This window comes from Erigeron canadensis, chromosome 7 (genome assembly GCF_010389155.1).
Source record: "Erigeron canadensis isolate Cc75 chromosome 7, C_canadensis_v1, whole genome shotgun sequence".
NCBI classification, from domain to species: domain Eukaryota; kingdom Viridiplantae; phylum Streptophyta; class Magnoliopsida; order Asterales; family Asteraceae; genus Erigeron; species Erigeron canadensis.
Genome location: NC_057767.1, coordinates 1,396,763 through 1,413,494, shown reverse-complemented (window position 1 = coordinate 1,413,494; position 16,732 = coordinate 1,396,763). Strand labels below are relative to the sequence as shown.

At 33.6% G+C, this 16,732-nt stretch overlaps 2 protein-coding genes across 2 annotated transcripts; both read left to right on the top strand.

The window, feature by feature from the left end:
* Nucleotides 1–2,053: 2,053 nt before the first annotated feature.
* Nucleotides 2,054–9,579, top strand: LOC122607620 (WD-40 repeat-containing protein MSI4-like). The gene is made up of 15 exons (XM_043780636.1): nucleotides 2,054–2,306; nucleotides 2,763–2,826; nucleotides 3,377–3,463; nucleotides 3,550–3,612; nucleotides 3,991–4,056; nucleotides 4,179–4,253; nucleotides 4,784–4,859; nucleotides 5,456–5,648; nucleotides 5,742–5,823; nucleotides 6,428–6,501; nucleotides 7,084–7,195; nucleotides 7,272–7,346; nucleotides 7,765–7,832; nucleotides 8,262–8,361; nucleotides 9,256–9,579. The coding sequence occupies exons 1-15, from the start codon at nucleotides 2,167–2,169 to the stop codon at nucleotides 9,361–9,363; spliced, it is 1,383 nt and encodes a 460-aa protein (XP_043636571.1). The 5' UTR covers nucleotides 2,054–2,166; the 3' UTR covers nucleotides 9,364–9,579.
* Nucleotides 9,580–10,518: 939 nt separating this feature from the next.
* LOC122608659 (transmembrane 9 superfamily member 7-like) lies at nucleotides 10,519–16,018 on the top strand. The gene is made up of 7 exons (XM_043781749.1): nucleotides 10,519–10,672; nucleotides 12,313–12,477; nucleotides 12,598–12,707; nucleotides 13,119–13,227; nucleotides 13,324–13,436; nucleotides 14,025–14,178; nucleotides 14,597–16,018. Exons 1-7 carry the CDS (start codon nucleotides 10,544–10,546, stop codon nucleotides 15,752–15,754), a joined length of 1,938 nt encoding a protein of 645 aa, XP_043637684.1. The 5' UTR covers nucleotides 10,519–10,543; the 3' UTR covers nucleotides 15,755–16,018.
* Nucleotides 16,019–16,732: the final 714 nt, after the last annotated feature.

The following is a 16,732-nucleotide window of genomic DNA, read 5'->3' as shown; positions in this document are numbered from 1 at the left end:
AGAAATAAAAAATTTTTAAATATTATTTTATACTTGTATATCATTAAAAGAACTAAACATTTAAATATATTACTCTGTGTTTAATAAAGGCAAGCCCAATAATAGGCTTTGTCTTTTATTACTTTTAAAAATGAAATCTTATATTAAACTTTGCTTATTCTAATACCATTAATGGTCAAGTTAATGAACAGTAATTTTTTGTCCTTATTCGCGTTTATAAGATAAATATAAATTTTATCATTCATAAAACTAAATATTGGTTTGGTTAAATTGTTGAGGTTTATGTCTTTGGGGTTTAAGATCTTGGGTTCAAAACCCCTTCTCCCCCATCCTTTTCTTTCTTTGGTATTTGTTTTAAAGGTTTTTTCACTTTGCTCCCTACTCTTTCTCTTTTTTTCCTTTTCAGCCTCTCTGTTTTATTTATTATTCTTTCTAACCTAATAATTTGTTTTATATAATTTATTTTTTTACACTTTTTCTAAACTTAAAATTTTGTTCCTTTATAATATTTTTTATCATTTTTTAGTTGTATTTAATTGAGTTATATTTTTTTTTTACTAATTTTTTGTTTTTATATTTTTAATTTAACACTTTTGTTCCTTTATAATATTTTTATTTTTAAAACCTTTTTATGTTAAAGTTTTGTGAACAATTTATTTTTTTATTTTATTTATTTTAATTTTTCTAGATAGTTTTTTTGTTTTTTAGTTCCTTTTTTCCTTTATAATATGTTGATTTTTTAAAAAACCTTTGATTTTTTTTCTTGGTTTTTTTATTTGGTAAGGTTTGTTTCATATATATGTTTTGCGGTTTTTTGTTTAGTAGTTTTTTTTATATTTTTCTTGTTTTTGTTCCGTTTTTGGGTTCTTTTGTTTGGGTTTGATTGTTTGAATGGAGTGGCATTTTTGGACGTGGTTGTAACGTTGCCCTTAAATAAATATATTTCCATTTATCTGCGGCATCACGCATCCACGATTATTGCACCCCGCATCGCGGGTGTTCAACTTCCTAGTTTGGTAATAGTTTAATAAAAGAGTTTCTATATGATGATTTGGATTTGAGAAATTTAAGTTTAAGCTTTAGAAAACAAGGTTTTCTCTTATCTTATCGTATCTTTAGGTTGACTCGGTGGCGGAAGATCAATAGGACCATAAGGGGTTCTTGTCCTTCCAAAATTTTGTATTATAATTAATAATTATTTAATATTTGAAGGTAAAACATAAAATTTATATTTATTTACCCCCTTAAAAATTTAAAATAAATATTAAATCTAAAAACAAAATTAAAATTTATGTTTGACCCCTCCTATAACGATATTCAAGTTCCGTCACTCACTGACTATTATGGAATTTTATTTCTATTAAGTACTGGTTAAGAAAGTTATTTAGTAGGGACTCGATTAAAATAACATAATTTAGACAATCTGCTATGATACATGATCCATACTAAAAACATGGTCAGTAGAATTACACTCAAAGGTCGATGTATCCGTTGTTTTCATTATAACTCGATGATTGAGTACCAACTTTATATGTTAGAGGTCTCGAATTCGAGACATGGAAAAAACATTATAAAGAAATTCACAAAAAAAACTTCCACATGTATAAGTTTTGCAAAAGAGCAATGGTTTTATCCTAATTAAAAGCGCGGTACCCGTAATGCGGCGGCAACGATGTAATGGTGGAGGCAGCGTCATGTGGTGTAGATGATTGATGTAAAGGTAATTGATTTAAAAGGTTAATGAAGATATTTTAGATAAATGACTGCTATTGTAATTTAATGGTATTTGAATAATTATTTCATAACTTTTAAATAGGGGGTTTGTTTATTTATTGAATATAGTACAAAAGTATAGATTAGGTGTATATGAGATTTAAGATTAAGAAATAAGGATATTTTAAATGTAAAAAAGTTTTAAATTTTTTAAAATTAGAAATATCAATATGTTTTATAAGATTTATATAAATTATAGATATAGATAGATATTATGTCTTTTAACTGTTTAATTGAGATTTTTCTATTGGAGGCTGATAACAATGCGGTGCGAATAATCCACTCTTAAAAACAAAAATAATATTTAGTCCCCACACTTTTTTCTCTATCAAACATTTCACCCAAAATTTAAAGGCGGGAAAACCAAAACAATTATTATTTTCTCTTCAGAAAATGAATCCGGAAAAAGCCGCCGGCGCCGGAGTACGACAGTTGCCGGTGGACGAGCGATACTCACAGTGGAAATATCTTGTTCCGATTTTATATGACTGGTTTGCTAATCATAACCTTCTTTGGCCTTCTCTTTCTTGCAGGTCTGTATTTTTTTTTCTTCAAAAATTTATCCTAATTAAATTCCTAGGGTTTTGTTTTTCTCATTTTTTTCTTTCATATTTATAAACTTATCTGAGATTTTTTTGTAAATTAACAAAAGTTTAAATTGTAATGGGTAGTAATAAAAACCAAATTTGGCCCTTTCAAATTATGTTTTAAATAAAATCATAAGTATTATACGTTGAGGTTTCCTGATGCCGCATACCGACTGAATGTTTGAAAAAAAATGGTAATAAAGCTGGCGATAAATTTATGTTTGTTGGTGGGCCAATTAACTTTGGAATAAACTTAAAGATAAAAAAAAAAAAAATAGTACTAGAGATATAGAGTTTTATAGACATTTTAAGGGGCTGTGGCCAAATTTGTTTACAAGGCTCGCGTAGTCATGTCGAGTCCCTTATGTTGGTTATATAATGCTAAATTTGACTGCTTGCTAGATGGGGACCGCAGTTAGAGCGAGCTACTTACAAGAATCGTCAACGACTCTACCTCTCAGAGCAGGTAAAGTTATGTTCTTGATTTGCTATGAATTAGATTTCATGGTTTAGCAAAAGAAAACAAGCGCATATGATAAACCTGTTTGTCATGTGAGCATACTATCATGGCATTGTCGTCGAGACACTTGGGTGCATCTGGTCTGTTTCTGTGTTGTCGAAGCCATAAACTAAAAGGAAAAATAAGTAGAAGAGATAGTCGTCTGATGTTTGAAACTGTTGCTAACTCAAATTAGACAGCTAGTCAGTTATGTGTTTCTAGTATAGGAAACTACTACTTTTTATATTTATAGGTGAAAACTATATATATGAAGTTTTCTGATATGAGAAACCGGTCTATGAAGCTTCTTACAATTTTGAATGTTAGATACTAATTTTCTCAACAACTGATGAAATTCTTAGAAATATTATTTGTTTAATTTCGTTTAGTCTGAAAGTAATATTGTCATTTCAGCATCTAAGTTTGTCCCTTTTTTTGTTATGTTCTGGTACAAAATGTGAATGTGTCTTTTGTGTTGCATCTTCTGACATTGTTATCTGAACTTCTTCATTCACAGACCGATGGCAGTGTACCAAATACACTTGTGATAGCAAATTGTGAAATTGTTAAACCTAGGGTAGCAGCTGCAGAACACATATCACAGGTGAGTCCCAAAGTCAAACGAATACCTGTTCTTCCTTCACTTTACGCTTCTGGTATGATTTGAATAACAATTTCTTTTTTCCGTAGTTCAATGAAGAAGCACGGTCACCTTATGTGAAGAAGTATAAAACCATTATACATCCCGGAGAGGTAACTTTCAGTGCTATCTAATCCCCTTCTCATAATTTTACTTGTTTTCATTTTCATGTAGTCGCTATTCATTGTTTATATAATAGTCCATCCATGTGGTGGGAGTTTTTTTTTTTTTTAAAAATTGAGCGGATCATTTTAGTTGAAACTGGTTGCAAATGCAATTAACACCAATATGTCTTTTGTGAGAGAAACATTTTAAGCAAAGAGTATGATCAAAATGAATCCTAGCCACCTCTTTTGTTATTTGATCTAGGCATATATATTCAAGCACTCATGTTACTCCTGTACGCATATCTTACTGAATCGTTATTGCTTATGTTGTATTTCTTAAAGATGTAATTTTATTTTTTTTTGGTTTTTCTTATATATCTGCAGGTAAATCGTATCAGGGAGCTGCCTCAGAACAACAACATAGTAGCTACCCACACTGACAGTCCTGATGTATGCACTCAATTTATGTACTCTTTATGTTAACATGTATGGCTGGTTTTGATAGATAGACCATTTACGATATCATCTATTATATTTATCCTCACTTTCCCCTTGCCCTCTCTTTAAATCAGGTCCTTATTTGGGATGTTGAATCTCAGCCTAATCGCCATGCTGTCTTGGGAGCCACCGAGTCGCGACCGGATTTGGTAGGAGCTTTTCTGGGATCAGTAGCTTTGAGTTTTCTTTGTGTATCTTTGCGGATGTTTGTGGCTATTAGATATGGCAATTTTGCCCATTCACTTTTCAATGGGTTGATATGGGTTGTGTTTCATTTAAGTTGGGTCTAATGGGCCAATCAAGAAGCAGAATGAGTCAAAGGGGTTGAAAGTCGCCCAAGTCTATTTCTTATGTCCACAATTTTCTAGTTTCATTTCTATTCAGTTTCAGATTGAGTTACTTACTAAAATTACAACAGTGTTTTTTGTATCATAATTGATGCATTAATCTCTACTGTAATAAATAATGGACAAAAATGTTACTTGGTCAACCTGACTGTACTCGATTTATCTCTACCTGCTTGGCCTGATATCCAGCTTCTCAATGCTTCCCATCTAGCCACTTCTAGTGGCTATGTACACAGTTTTTTTTTATATTTATTTTGGCTATTTTCCCTCTTTTCTTATCTGTACCTCAATTTCATCCTTTCTATATCATATTTATCTTGTTTACTTTACAGATCTTGTCTGGTCATCAAGAAAATGCTGAATTTGCCCTTGACATGTGCCGAAGTGAACCCTTTGTACTATCTGGAGGTAATACATTAGGACATTTTCTTGACATATTTTGTTAAATATGATTATTTTAGTTGTGGTTGATGCTGATATAGAAAGAGAAATTCGTAATAGAACTGAAAACATTTGTTTTAGCGGTTGTAATTGGAGTGAAACAATAGGGTGTTTATTCTGTTATATGTCTTTACTAAAATGACCACATGAGGGGCACACAGATATTTGTTGCGAACTTAAATGATTTAATTGCCTGCACGATATTCTTGTCTGAATTTATTTTTCTTCTTTCAGTCGTTTGGTAATTTATACTTTAGCATAAGATAGGGTTATCATTATGCCGTTACTAGCTTAACTGTGATATGAGGCGAGTTTAGAGTTTTTCGTTGTTTGTTTATTTAAATTTCTAGCATTTGACACACAAAAGAGCACTAATAGCTTTAGATATATTTGTTATGCGCTCCAAGTTGAGATTATGTGAGTGCAATAGTTTGATTACATTAATATGTGTTAATCAGAGTAGAACCTTTATTCTTCCGTTGTTTTCTTTGCAATTTACTTTACTATTCTCACATTTTGGTTTACATACGTAATCCAAGTTTGTGTCGTTTATGTTTTGGCAGGCAAGGACAAGTCAGTTGTCTTGTGGAGTATTCATGATCATGTATCTACATTGGCAACACAGCCTAACGGAAACAAGAGCCCAAAGACTGATGGGTCTGACGATAAGCGTACTGAGAGCCCTGTTATTCAAGCAAGGGGTGTCTTCCAAGGGCATAATGATACTGTTGAAGATGTGCAGTTCTGCCCCTCTAGGTTTATTACACTATCTATATTGTGAAACATAATGTCTTCTTGTAAATGATATATCTAATTAGCTAACTGGGTGCTTGTTTCACTTTTGTGAAGTACACAAGAATTCTGTAGTGTTGGTGATGATTCATGTCTTATCCTGTGGGATGCAAGAACAGGCTCTTCTCCAGTTGTCAAGGTATCTTCCTCATGCGCCTTAGGTGGGGGTGGCACATTTATATATAAATGGCTACATATGGGTTGTGTTTTATATGAATCAATTAAAATGAAAAGAACAGCTAAATCGTGTTATTTTAAATTGAAGGATATAGAGTAATTTTTGCGATCATATCTGACATGCTAGCTATCTAAAATATAATAAAAATAAACATCCGAACAAAAATGTTTCCGGTTGACCTGACCCATGCAAGAAGTCATCTGCTTTGACTTGTTACTCATAGCCTGACCTAGCCGTTTGGCCACTTGTATGTTTAACCATAGGGGTTCCAATAAGCTGTGATTGTTTTTTTGAGTTGACTACTTAGTTATCTTAGTGACTTTATTGGTTTGTTACTACTTACTTTTTGCCATCATAATCAGCCTGTATAGAGTAACAGGGCTTTAACATCGGTTTATACTCACTAAATAAGTCTTATTGTCATTCTTAGTCGTTGAGACTTCTTGCACAGATGACATTCGTACACGTGCAATTCTATGTTGCCTGACAAGTATTTTTGTAGTTTTACCTGCCGTTGTTTAGCGGATGTATATATCTATCTTTATCTTTTATGTACTTCTTGCAGGTTGAGAAAGCACACAATGCTGATCTTCATTGTGTTGATTGGAATCCGATAGATGAAAATCTTATATTGACGGGGTAATTAAGTAATTAACATATATGATGTCTTCTATTTATAGGCGGTAATTAAACAAACTACTTTTAGGTAAATGGGTCAAATGGGTTGAATGTCGCACACTGTTTCTTTGAATGCTTATAACCTTCTGAATCATTATATCCAAAAGGTTAGATTGCTTATTGACATAATCTATTTCCGTAATAATTATTTGGCACAATTAAGGTTTATAAAACGTTTATAAAACTAGGACCAAATGTGTTTCAAGTCAGCCCGACCCGACTCATACCATTGGACATTTTGACCTTTTGGTTAACTGGCTCATTTTGCCCTCTTTACATCTACTTCTGTATTATGGGCTCGATAGGAACCATAACATCAATGCAAGATGTTTCCATAGAACTATTGTTTTCCGTTATCTTTGAGCTTCATGATTGTATAGTTAGGCACTTTTAGAGTTTTAGCATCCATTTCATTCTTCTTTCTCTACGTGTTGCTTTGGTTGCTCTAGATATCAAGTAAACTAAATAAATGAGCAAAGTGTGCAATAAGGGATAGATAGTTGTTAAAGCAGTCACTTACATTACTAAATTGTTTACTTTTAGGTCTGCTGATAACACTATTCGATTGTTTGATCGTCGGAATTTCACTGCTAACGGGGTTGGATCACCCATACATATATTTGAAAATCACACTGCTGCTGTTCTTTGTGTGCAGGTATAACTTGTTAATAATTTTTATAAATCTTCTAGATCATTTAAATATAATTATAGCTTTTCTTTTTATGTTTTAGTGGTCTCCGGACAAAGCATCTGTTTTTGGTAGTTCAGCAGAGGATGGAATCTTGAACATCTGGGATCATAATAAGGTCTGAAGCCTATCTTTGTTGTGCACTCCATATGTCTTCATTGAGCACCCTTTTTCAGAAGTGGCTGTTTTAACCCATTTACCCTGTAGTCAGTCGGCCTGGGCGCTTTTTCTTCTCTCGCATGCCACATGAGATTAAAAATGGTTTAAAAATGAAAGGGTCTTACGCGTCGGAAGATCCCAAAAGTGTATTCTAATGTATACGAATTTGGATTTTAATAAAAGAATAAGATTATTATCAAAATAATATAATATTTTTTAATCCCCAATAAACATCTTAAAGCACCAAAAAGTGTTCTAGGTTAGTCCCAACTCCCAACTGGGAAAATATCCTTGTTTTGACCCGTTTATCCATCTTGCCACTTCTACTGAATGTACTCTTTTTCCTTGTCTAAATAAACCTGCTTGTTTTCAACCAGATTGGCGAACTCTCTAATTCTTCCCCGAAAATTGCCGAAGGCTTATTGTTCCGCCATTCTGGGCACAGGTACAAAGCTTATCATAGTTTCATGGATATATTCAATTCCATGTTTTTTCTTTTGTGTTAAAGAAATTCTTGGGTCAGGAAATTTCTTTTTCATTCTAAAGGGTTCTTTGCCCTCCATCTGACCTTGGCTTTTCAGTTACTACCTTTCTGTTTGGTATTTTTTGTTTTTGTTCGGCAACCATACCTTTCTGTTTGGTATTTAATTGACCTAGACGATACTTAACTATAATCCTAAACAATCTTTTCGAATACTGTGTTTATTTTGCAATCAAAGGGACTAAGTATGGTCCTCTCTATTTATGCAAGATGACATATATGTCACACTGTGTTTATAAGCATTATGTTTCTGCGTATCTCATTTATAGCTAGTCACTGGTTTATTGTTTATCTATATAAAACTAAAGTGAATAGCATCTGTGTGAATCGTAGGGACAAGGTGGTTGATTTTCACTGGAACTTACATGATCCATGGACAATTGTTAGCGTCTCTGATGATGGTGAAAGTACTGGTGGGGGTGGAACTTTACAGGTGTGTGTTTTAACTTTTTACATCATTACTGGAGTTCACTGATCAACTTCTATGTTATGGCAACCTATCAGAGACAATGTTTTAAAAACCGGTATTTTAGTTATACCGGCGTGGAAAAATTTTCCGGTATTACCGGTATTATCGGTAATACCGGAAATACCGGCCGGTACGACTATTTTTAATTTATTATATTTTTTGTGTAAAAATCCTACAAAACTTGTTACAATTTAACAAAAATAGTCAAAATGCAATTATAATTTACCCAAAAATAATACCAAATATGTATTTCATAACAAAATATAGGTTTTAATGTTCACAAATAACAAAAAATAACATTAAAGTATCATAAAAATAATTTTTTTAAAAAATCAAAATTTATTTTTTGAAAATACCGGAAATACCGGTATGGTAATACTGGAAAATACCGGGAACCGGAAATACCGGCCGGTATTGAATAGTGAAAATACCGGAAAAATACCGGACTTAAAATACCGGCGTGGTCTCCGGTACCGGTAATACCGGCTGGTATTTACCGGTATTTAAAACATTGATCAGAGATGACAAAATGTTGGTCAGGTCAAAACAGGGTGGCTTGTGTCTGTTTGACTTAGAAATGTTTTTCTCCTTACTTTTTGCAAAAGCGTTAGATTTGATTATACAGTATCATTACAAGTAAAATTGAGTTTTTGGATAATCAATTTGGGAGATTTAGAATGAACTGTGTTGTGTCAAAAATTCCCAACAAATTCCATTTTAGCTAATTGTTTGATTTGACCTATTTGAGATATTTCATAATCGTAATCTATCCTAAATAAATGGGTTAAAATTTTCATTAAAATCTATTTACCACTTTTTTCAAAACCCCTGAAACTGAATATGGTTTGAATTTGGCAGATATGGAGGATGATTGATTTAATACATCGTCCACAACAGGAGGTTATTACCGAGCTGGATAAATTCAGATCTCACATTCTCTCTTGCCCCTCTGACAAGGCTTCATAGGCTTTCTTATATTGTTGTGTTGCGAAGAATTCATTGTGAATTTGCAGACTAATCTGCTTGGACTTGTTAGCTATTGTAGGAGCCTGTCATTAACTCGGCCTTTTCTGTCAAGAAAAGGTGCAACTTGCATGCTTAGGTTTCCTGAATTTATTGACGCATTCTGGATCATAGTTGCTCTTGGAATTTTTTTTTTTGATCTTTTGCGTTTTGATGCTATTTATTTTGTTTTGGGTTTTGATGTGTGAAAGATGTGCAGTTGATGGTTGTGGTGGTCGTATTGACTGATTTTTGATGCTGGAATTTTTTTTTTTCAATAAACGGCTTGGATATATATATTTTAAAACCAACTTTCTGCAACATACGGAAAATCACATACAAAAGTTGCAAACAAATAAATAGGACTAATGTGCCTGAGGGGCCAAAATAAGGTATCCTTCGTGCTACGATGATTAATTCAAAAGAAGGAAGTAGATACAATCAAAATGATAGACACCTAAACTAGAGACATAACATCCTTTCAAGATGACAGTGTTTTCAAAAAGCCCACCACCAAGTTAAACATATCGCTTCCAAAATGGACTTGAAAGCTATGTTCTATTTGTCAATGATTTAATTCTATATGTTTTGTATTGACTTATTGATCCAACCCTTCGAATTTTAAACAACTAAGTTTTTGAAGTTAAATTAAAAGTTAACTCGTCACAAAGTAACTAGTGTAACGTGTGTTATGAAAATTTGAGCCTTCCAACAACTAAGTCATCAAAAGAACCCCGAACAACTTACATAACAAAATCATTATGAAAGAGAACACTTATGGATTATTACGAGTTTTTGTTAGAAACATAAGCATCATATACGATTGAATAAATAAAATAATGATACATCTCCACATAAGATTAAAAATCAAAAGGTTTAAATGTCTGAAACTTAAAAAGTAAAAGATTAAATTATATACACTTTTTTTTTAAAGGTATCAATTAAATTAGTCGTAGTTGATTAACTCTTTCTGTCTTTCAAAAATACAAAAAAGAAAAAAAAAATGTTGATTAACTCTTAAGTAAGTATAATAATAATAATAAAAAAAATTTACTTAGAAGAAGATACCAAACCTGTATAAAGTCATATATCATTTACACACAGTGTGCGGCAATTTTCTCTGTGTGTTTTGGTAAAAAAAAAAATGGGTCGTCTTAGCAACAGAATGATACATACAGTTTCTGTATCTACATATATCATCGTCATCATCTTTTTCGCCTCATCTTCTCAATCATTTTATCTTCCTGGTGTTGCTCCTCGTGATTTCCAAACTGTAACTACTCACTTTTTAACTTATTACAATATGTGTGTGTGTGTTTCAATACTCTGATTATATATGAATTTTTTGTTATGATTTTTATGAGCCGTGTGTCGATTTAGGGTTTAGCGTTTTTGTATTTGAGAATTTAGTGAAGGTTTTATAGTAGGAAAAAGTGTGATCAACTTTACCAAAAAAAATGTTGTTGTGATAACGAATTTTCGAAATTTTGATATAACGTAAAGACGGTGTAGGTTTTATTTGTTCAGGTTATCGTGAAAGCCGAGTTTTTTGAATTAGATGTACGTAATGTAACCGGGGTATCCTTGTGATCGTTTTTTGAGTACTTTTGGCTGACATACCTAAGTTGTTTAGTTAGGGATATTCGGACTTATATCAACATAGGCTACTTTCGTGGTGGTTTCCATTTAATATAAGAAACCTATAAATTGTTTACATATGATATAAAGGGTTGTTGAGTCATGGGTGCATACAGAATCCGGCATTTGAAATTGTAAGAAACAAATGGCAATATTTAAGCTACTGGACTGCTCGTTTTATCACTATTTAGTTTTAAAGTGGAACCTTATTGGTATTATGTGTTGATGATTGTAGTGGACCTAGTATCGATTCTATCATTTGATATAGGAGACATGTTTTAGTTACGGTGTGGATGGTGGATGTGGCGCAAACCGTCTGGTTTAAAGTCAGTGCACGATGTCAGCTTATATTACCGATTGGTTGTAGAGCTTGTGGCAGAAGCTTTTTGTTTGTATAACCGTGTTTGGCATAGTAGCTTGGCAAAGTAATTGGTGCTAGAGCTTATAAATGCAAAATGTGATAAAAAGGGGCATTCAGGTAATTTAGTTTTTCATAGCTCTGGCTAGTTTTCAAAAGTTATTTAATGGTTTAAGAGCTTATTTGTTCCTTCAGCTCTTTGAGTTTTGTGAGCCAAACATCTGAGCTTTGATCTTATGAAAAGCATAAGCAAGTTCTCGTAAATTGCACGCCAAACACACCTTTGGTGGATACATGTATATAGTAAAGGCTAGATTCTGTTGGTTGGCTATTCAATGAGATTACTCTAGTTTGTGTAATGCTTAGAAAGATATGTATGTATCTTCCAGCTTTTTGTAACTAGACTAATTTAGCTGCTTGTATGGTCACATAAAGAGAGAAAATGTGTTTTAGGGATTTGGGTATAGGCATTTTCTAATGTTAAAGTAATGGTCTAATAAAGGAAAATTGAATGGACAAGGGTGATTTATTTGGCACTTATTTTTCATTTCCTACATAGTTCCAGACCTTTTATGAGCTAGATGGTGTCGGATTCGTGCATGTAAAGGTGAATATGTTTGGTTGCTAGCATAATTATGTTTCACCTATATAGACATGTCGCTTATAATTTTGAGCAATTTCCTATTACAGATTATGATGCTATAACATTGGATGCCCGTTACCACATATGAACTATTGTTCATTATAGTTGTTTCCTCTGAACATATGGATTTCAGTTATATTTTTTTTGGTATTTTGTAAACGGATGCTGTTACGAACCTTGTTACTCTAAGACTACTACCAGTGTATATATATATACTAAGCTTCTTTTATTTATGGCTTTTAACCTTCTATATTGATTTGTGTTGCATTATCAGAGTGATCCACTTCAAGTTAAAGTCAACAAGCTGTCATCTACCAAGACACAACTTCCTTATGAATACTATTACTTGAACTATTGTAAGCCCAAGCATATTCAAAACACCGCAGAAAATTTGGGCGAGGTGTTACGAGGTGATCGGATTGAGAATTCAATTTACACAGTGAGGACACACCTTTTCTTGTTCTATCTAGTTCCTGATAAGGGTGGTGGTCTTTCTTCTATATGTAACTGAGTAATATATGTAGTGTGTGATGATCTATGCTGTTAAACATCATTGCAGTTTCGCATGAGAGAGGAAGTACCATGTAAAGTTGGTTGCCGAATAAAGCTTGATGCTGAATCTGCAAAAAAATTCAAGGACATGATTAATGATGAGTACCGGGTTAATATGTATGGATCACTCGTTTTAATTTTGTCATCAGCTTACATATACCATATATTAGTTTCATATCTGATATACTCTTCTTACGGTTCCTGCTTGTGGCAATATTTTACTTATGAATGGGTTGTCGGGTTATATTTTACTTATTTGACCCAAAACCATTTCGATCCGTCACCCTAGCTGCCCATTTTTGCTGCTTTTTGTGCTGACTCAAGGAAGGGATAGATACTGTTAGCGTACAGCTTACCTCTCTCCCTTCTTTTGGCCCCTTAGATTTGCTAATTGCTACATAGAGTAGGACATTCATAATATTACCGTTCTAGTTTATTTTAAGTATTAGTAAACTACTCCTTGCATACGTGAAAGCATTAATTTACTGTGTATATATGTGTGTGTGTGTGTGTGTGTGTGTAATGCAGGATATTAGATAACTTACCGGTTGCTGTTCTTAGACAACGACGTGATGGTAGTCCTTCAACCACTTATGAACATGGTTTCCGTGTTGGCTTCAAAGGAAACTATGCTGGGGTAAGTTTTTTAGAGATAGGGTAGGGGATAAAGTTCCCTTTCGTTGCTTTAAAATACTAGAAGTTTATTAATTTGTCACTGCGTTTATGTTTTTAGAGCAAAGATGAAAAATACTTCATCAATAATCACTTAAGCTTTAGAGTTATGTATCACAAGGATCTTGAGACTGATGCTGCTCGTATTGTTGGGTTTGAAGTTACCCCAAGCAGGTATTTGTTTCTCCTGGTCCTACTAAAAGAAAAAAAATATAAGCATCATCATGCATATATATAGTAGACTCTTATTAAAGGTGGACAGACATGGATTATTTTGTATCTGATGGTGAACAATATTGAGGATTGATCATGCTCGTCTACCTTACCTTCTTTTTTTTTGAATGTAATCATTAAATGTAACAAAATGGGTGGTCCAGGCGGGTTGTATAACATATCAAAACGGGTTTGTGTCGAAACAGGTGACTTTTGGTATATGGGTTGGCCGGTAAACAGTGTATATTGTTTTATAAATTTTTGTATGAATAAATAGCTGTTCAAGTGTGCTAACCAAAGCTAATTTATTCACAGTATTTTTGGATAAATACTTGAGATTGTATATGTTATAGTTTAGTTTGGGCTATTTTTGATGTCTTTCGAAAAGAACACATGCCAAATGCTATTTTTAAGTAAATGGGTTGTAATTGTCATCTCTAGTAATCATCTACACATATCTTTTTCAGTATCAAATCTTGAAACAACTGGTATATGTTAAATCAATGATCTTTATATTATCTTAACTTTACTATTTACTTAATTTTACAGTATTCATCACGAGTACAAGGAATGGAATGACAACAACCCTCAGCTAACTACCTGTAACCAAAATACGAAAAGCGTAATAATACAAGGGAGCACCGTACCACAGGAAGTCAATACAGACAAGGAGGTTGTATTTACGTTTGATGTTACTTTCAAGGTATGATCTTCAAGAAACATTATCATTTGTTATTTCTGTTAAGCATTTGGTGGCAGTATGTTGGATAGAGGTGGTTAGATGGGTGGTTGGGTAATTTCTCACAATTGGTTTAAGTTTTTTTTGTGTCTGGTGTAATCTGTCAGTTAGATCTGCAAACATGTTTTGTCCTTTAATAATAGACTTTGGGCAACTTTGAAGTTTCACCCATTCGACCAGATATCCTTTCAGCTAGTATTTTTATTTGACCCTTTATATTGATCCCCTTTCAGCTTTTTGATTGGATGCATTTGTGACGAATAAAGTAATAAAACACAACCTAAATCAGCATATCTTTAGCAAATGGGTAAAAATTGCCACCATATGATATGCAGTTGGTGATACTTTTGTATTCTGCTTCTTATCTTTATCAATACTGTAGGAGAGTGACATTAAATGGGCATCACGTTGGGACACATACCTTCTTATGAATGATGATCAAATTCATTGGTTTTCCATCATTAACTCTTTAATGATCGTCCTCTTTCTTTCCGGAATGGTAGCCATGATTATGATGAGAACACTCTACAAAGACATTTCAAATTATAACCAGTTAGACACACAAGATGAATCTCAAGAAGAAACAGGCTGGAAACTCGTCCATGGAGATGTTTTTCGGGCCCCTGTGAATTCCGGGTTACTATGTGTTTATGTTGGGACTGGTGTCCAAATCATTGGGATGACACTAACCACTATGATAGTTGCATTGCTTGGGTTTTATTCCCCTTCTAACCGTGGTGGGCTTATGACGTCCCTGGTTCTGGTTTGGGTGTTCATGGGCTCAATTGCTGGCTACTCCTCGGCCCGTCTTTACAAAACATTAAGGGGTACTGAGTGGAAAAAGAACACGTTGAAGACAGCATTTATGTTTCCGGGTATCTTATTTGTAGTTTTCTTTGTTCTCAATGCCTTAATTTGGGGAGAGAAGTCTTCAGGAGCAGTACCTTTTGGAACAATGTTTGCTCTTGTTTGCTTATGGTTTGGGATTTCAGTACCTTTGGTCTTCGTTGGCAGTTACTTCGGGTTCAAGAACCCCGTTTTGGAACATCCTGTCAAGACAAATAAAATTCCGAGACAAATTCCTGAACAACCTTGGTACATGAAACCCATGTTCTCAATTCTCATTGGCGGAATTCTACCTTTTGGGGCAGTCTTTATCGAGCTATTTTTCATATTAACATCCATATGGCTCAACCAATTCTACTACATATTTGGGTTCTTATTCATCGTTTTCGTGATATTGATGATAACGTGTGCCGAAATAACAGTTGTGCTGTGCTACTTCCAGTTATGCAGTGAAGACTATAATTGGTGGTGGCGGGCTTATTTGACTGCGGGTTCGTCAGCTTTATACCTCTTTTTGTACTCCATATTCTACTTCTTCACAAAGTTGGAAATTTCAAAATTCGTTTCTGGCATTCTATACTTTGGGTATATGTTGATTGCTTCATATGCATTCTTCGTGTTGACGGGTACCATTGGGTTCTATGCTTGTTTCTGGTTTGTGTGTAAGATCTACTCGTCTCTGAAGATAGATTGATGTAAAGAAGCAAGAAGATAAATATGAATAGAACTGAAGGCAACTGTGTTGGTGTAGTGAAGGTGTTAGTTTTGGAAAGAAAGAAACTTAAGTTTTTGCAAACAAGGTTCTTGTGGATAAAAAAAAAGGTTCTTGTGGAAAAGTAGATGATTGTAGAATATGTTTCACTTTTGTTCAGTTTTTTCAAAATACTAGTTTTTTTTTCAGTTCGGTAGCGTTGTCAGTGGATCGGTTAACTAATTTTTTGTGAAACTTTCGACCAAAGTGTTTGTATGGTTTCACAGGTTATATATGATGTATATATCCTTAACATCAATTCGGTTAACCTCAACATTTGGTTGACATCTGGTTTGGATAACCTCAATACAGTTTTGGCATTTTGGAATCTATTAATGTTGAAAATCAAAGATGTAAAAAATGAGGCCTTGTGTGTAGTGCATTAAGCTCCACAACTTATGTCAAAATCTAAATGACGGGTATCTAACGATAGTTCTAAGTAGGTTTGAGAGAGGTGTACCTCTCCGAGCCTTTGGATCACCGTTTGGAAAGCTGCACGAACGTGTAAATTTTCAATTACCTTGGAAACGATTGATTTTGTTTTCCATCCATTGAGCTTCCAGGTCGATTTGTCTTCATCCCTAAGGTTTTATCAAGTGTAACAAGACTTAAAATCTGATCTTTTAAATCACATAAGTGTCCAGCGCTATATGAAGCTTCGCTTTATTTGATCATGCCAAATGTTGATTTACTGTATTAGGTGTTAATTACTCGTATTTACTTAGCAAATTGCAATAAACATGAAGTGGAAGTAGTTATAGTTCACCCCAAGTTGGTCCCTCAACTTACACAATTTATGTGTGTCATGTTGAGAGGGTTAGTTAAATCTATAGTAGAAATGTAATGTTTTTGGTTTACTTCATACCAATACCTTATGTTCACAATTGCCATAGAACTCATGGCATTATTCATGATCCTAGT